Genomic DNA, 4,155 nt, shown 5'->3' with positions numbered 1-4,155 from the left:
AAGGAGGGGGCTTTGTAGAAAACGAAGCGTTTGAGAGAGACGGGGCATAGAGGACCTACAATAATGTACAGTATTTGAAAAATAATGTATTTTTTGAACATTAAAGCATGTCAACATGTTCTGTTACACCAAATACACAAAATAATGATCTTTAAAAAAGCATCATATGACCCCTTTAATGATTACAAAGGGTGTTACATCTGAATATTTTCACACACTTACAGATTTGATGGATTTCTTTCCCAAATTGTATTGACTGCTCTACAATGTGAGACACCGATGTTTCAGGAGACAGATAGGACTGTGTCTTATTTAGGTAACAGAATAGGACATCTGCTTATTCCATAACTGTTTTATTTCCTATTTGGTTCATGTATATGCTTTTTTTGTTTTTTTTTAAGATTAACTGTTCCCCCCAAAGCACTGTTAGATGTTTCCTGTCGCTATGCAAAGATTTGATTTCCTAAACAGCATCATAGCTATTAAACTATATCTTGTTATGATTCTAAATCTGTATTTAACCTCAGAACGATCTCAAAGTAAAAGGAGCTGCTAAAGTTTGATTCTGTGGCGGCTGTGCTTTAATTCAAGTGATGAAGGATTCTGAAAGTCTGACAGTAATCAGTGTTGAGCGCTTCTGTAAGGTTAACCCGGCCTGCTTTAAATGTGTGAAAATGATTATCAGTTGAAAACATCCGTTAGAAATTCAGAAAAGTAATCAAATGTAATGATAATTTAATAAAGTAACTGAAATAATTACACTACTTATTACATTTTAAATAGGGTAACTTGTAATCTGTAACCTATTACATTTCCAAAGTAACCTTCCCAATTACAAGTAAGCTTAAATTAGATGCAAAAGAAATAAACTTAAATTATTTACACTTGAAAAGTCGATGAATAGGCTATTCAAAGTTGAGTAGCCTATGCATGTAGTAAATGGAAATTTAAAAAATATATATTATAAAACATAAAAATTTGAAAACATTAAAACATAAATATAAATAAATATAGATCCTAAATGTATACTAATGCAATTTGCATCGTAATTTGGAACTTATCCTACTGGGCAGAATCATCTGAGAATCAGCAGGACTCTAATAAATAGAAAAAGGAAAGACATATTTAAGTCTAGCAGCTGAAGGACACACGTAGCTCTGCTGGGGTTCTGACTCATATCTCCTTCACATCATAATGAATAACGTCTCACTGATTCTAATCAGCGGTCAGTCCCATCTGACTGAAGTCTGGGATTGCCCTCTCGAGCTAATTAAACATCATTAAACACTATTATGGACAACATCCAGCCCTGTGATACCAATCAATTCCCCCGGCTCTACAAACAGACATAAGCAGCTTTTGGAGACAGAGCCACATGAGACGTAATTTGTTTAACAGCCCACTGATTGTAAAATAACAGAGAATCCCCAGAAAGGCTGCATTGTGCCATTCAGTGAAATTTTCGTATTATTTATAAACTGTTATAGTAATTATTAATATTTATATGTTCAGAATTCATGTCATTTTTTAAATATTTTAATGTAGCTATTTTTTATTTATTTCAGTTTTAGTTTGAATAATTTTAGTACTTCTTATTTTAATGACATTTTTTAAGTATATGTTGTTCATCTAATATTGATGTTTTGTTTTGTTTAAGATTTATTTTAATTAACTAAAATTATTAATAGTTTTAACAATAAAAACACTGATGTTAAAAAAAATATATGTAGTGCTATAGAAAAAAAATAAATTCAGCAAACATTCTCTAATATATGTCTATATCTGTATCTGTGCTTTACTGCAGCGAAGTAAAGAAATCGTATGGTTGTAGATAAAAACTCTGCATTTTCACTATAAACGTCAATCCAAATGGTTGCTAAGTGCTGGCAAGTCCTTGCATCTACTTCACCAACAGCCGTATAAAGAGAGTTTGTCTCAAAAAACCATGCAATCAAACTGCAAAGACTTATGGATGTGTTTACAGGAGCTGAACTGGAAAATTGCTCTGCATTAGTTTCACACAACCAGGCAGTTCAGTTCTGAAAGCAACTTGCATTGAGTTCTTCAATGCTTTTAGTTTATTTAGCTGACTTTTAAGATAGCAAGCAACCTTCAGTGTGCATCTGTGGGATTGTTTCACCTGTTTTATTGTCCAGGAGATGAAAATGGTGCATCTGATCACTTGGTGAAATCACATGAGTTGAAGAATCATTCAAACTAATAATGCTTGGAGTGTTGTTTAGATCCCTAACCATCATGCATGAGCGGCAGTAATAGTGATGATTGACGACTGTATGCTCAAAATGCAATCTCAGTCCCAGAATGGACCGAAGGAATAAAGAGGGATGTCATTAGGGAAAACTGAGAGCATGGGAGAGACTGAAAGAGAGCGAAAGGGTGGAGACAGAGAGATGGTGAAGCTGTGTGTACAGAAGCAGCGATATAAACAGGAGATGCTGGAGAGATAAGGAAATTAAGGGAAAGGGCGCAACTCAAATAAACACTCAAACAAACTCACTCTTGTCTATCTATACGACCCCTCACAACGTCTGGGACGCAGACGGAGTGTCTCTCTCACAAATACTGGTCACTGAAAGGATTCAATAGCATTTGACCTCTTGTAGAATCCCAAAACGCAGCAACTTCGCCTGGAGATTCACCGGAGAGCTTCTGAAATCCTGCAGCATCAAACCTGAAGAATGCAAACCTCAACCGAGCGTGAGAAACCGTCTGACATGCATTGGAGCTCTTTAATGTGAGCCGTCAGACAGATGTTGATGCAAGCGCAAAGTCGACTGAATTTTACACCTAAAGCTACAGTGGAGCTTCTCAGAGGAGCTGCATCGTCTGAAACATCGCTGCATGTCCTCCTGCACGTTCTTGATGGATCATCTTTAGCCGATTTTCTCGAATTCATGGAGACATATGGTTCTTCATTTTTAGTCATTTCTTGAAATCTTCCAACAGCAAGAGGGGTTGCATGTTCATGATGCAACTATGAATGGACACTGATCATTTTTATTGAGGTAAACCATACCTGTTGAACTCTTTAAGTATACTGAGACTGGATATTTGGTCATTGTGTTTTTTTTGGAGAAGAAGAACCATAGGCGTCATTCTGCACAACACTTTGATCAAGTGCTTCGAAAGTAAATCACCAAGAATATCCAATGAAACAAGCCAAATCTTCTGTTCTCGACACCTCCTGGACTTCCCACGTAAGACACGCCCCTCTGCTCCGCCTCAACGCTCTTGACTTCTCCGACTTATGGGATGATGAGGATCTTGAGTTGGACAGCACTGAAGAAGTCTCCTCCAATACTTCGGCCAATCAGATTGCAACCTCACCCGTCCCTCCACCCCCTCCCCCTTCGGCGCCACCCCCACCTGTAGCCAGCGAGTCGCCGCGGCCGTCAGGCTGTCATACTCTGAGGCTCCACTGGAGCGCGCTGTTGAGTCTGCAGCCTTTGCCGAGAGTGGGCCGCTTCGGGCTTCAGTCGATCTGGGCCAGTCTGAAGCCAGTTCAACTGGATACCAATAGACTGGAATACCTGTTTGAGAGCAAAAGCAGCAACAACAGCGCCCTCTGCAGTCTGACAGGGGGACGACAGGTAAGCCTTCAATGTTTAATGTGCATAGGCAACCATAATTACTGACAAATATTTATGTCAATGAAGATTACCATATACGGGCCTGAGAATAATTTTCACTGATACTATTTCAGCAATTAAGTATGTGTGTTTTTATCAGTTGTTCAGAATCAGAAAAAAAAATACTGCTAAAACCTGAGCTGGGTGGCTGGTCTTAGCTGGTTTAAGCTGGAAGTAGCTGGTTTTAGCTGGTCTCCCAGCCTGACCAGCTAAAAAAGTGGCCAAACCCCTCTAAAATCAGCCTGCTGACCAGCTATGACCAGGCTGGAAGACCAGCTAAAACCAGCCCACCAGCTTAGGCTGGTTTTAGCCGGGGTTTCTTTTATTTTTTTTCAGCAGAGAGATTCGCTAATGAATCACTCATTTGATCTAATCAGTCTAACGGGTTTGCACAACGGTCTGAAACTGTTCGTGATTCACTTCGATTCATTCGGACAGTTCACTCACGCACTGAATCGTTTGCAGCGGTTTCTGACACCAAAATAGGACCCCCCCCCCCCCCCCC

At 39.0% G+C, this 4,155-nt stretch overlaps 1 protein-coding gene across 1 annotated transcript in view; it reads left to right on the top strand.

Moving 5' to 3' along the window:
* The first annotated feature begins 3,065 nt into the window (after window positions 1-3,065).
* LOC107707293 (FH1/FH2 domain-containing protein 1) overlaps window positions 3,066-4,155 on the top strand; it is a 6,847-nt gene continuing 5,757 nt past the window's right edge. The window contains exon 1 of the mRNA XM_016511279.1: window positions 3,066-3,611. Within this exon, the coding sequence (XP_016366765.1) occupies window positions 3,171-3,611 (441 nt within the window). The 5' untranslated portion in view covers window positions 3,066-3,170. The remainder of the gene's footprint in view (window positions 3,612-4,155) is intronic.

This window comes from Sinocyclocheilus rhinocerous, unplaced genomic scaffold (genome assembly GCF_001515625.1).
Source record: "Sinocyclocheilus rhinocerous isolate Xijiao unplaced genomic scaffold, SAMN03320098_v1.1 scaffold114, whole genome shotgun sequence".
Taxonomy (NCBI): domain Eukaryota; kingdom Metazoa; phylum Chordata; class Actinopteri; order Cypriniformes; family Cyprinidae; genus Sinocyclocheilus; species Sinocyclocheilus rhinocerous.
This window is presented reverse-complemented; position numbering and strand designations above follow the sequence as displayed.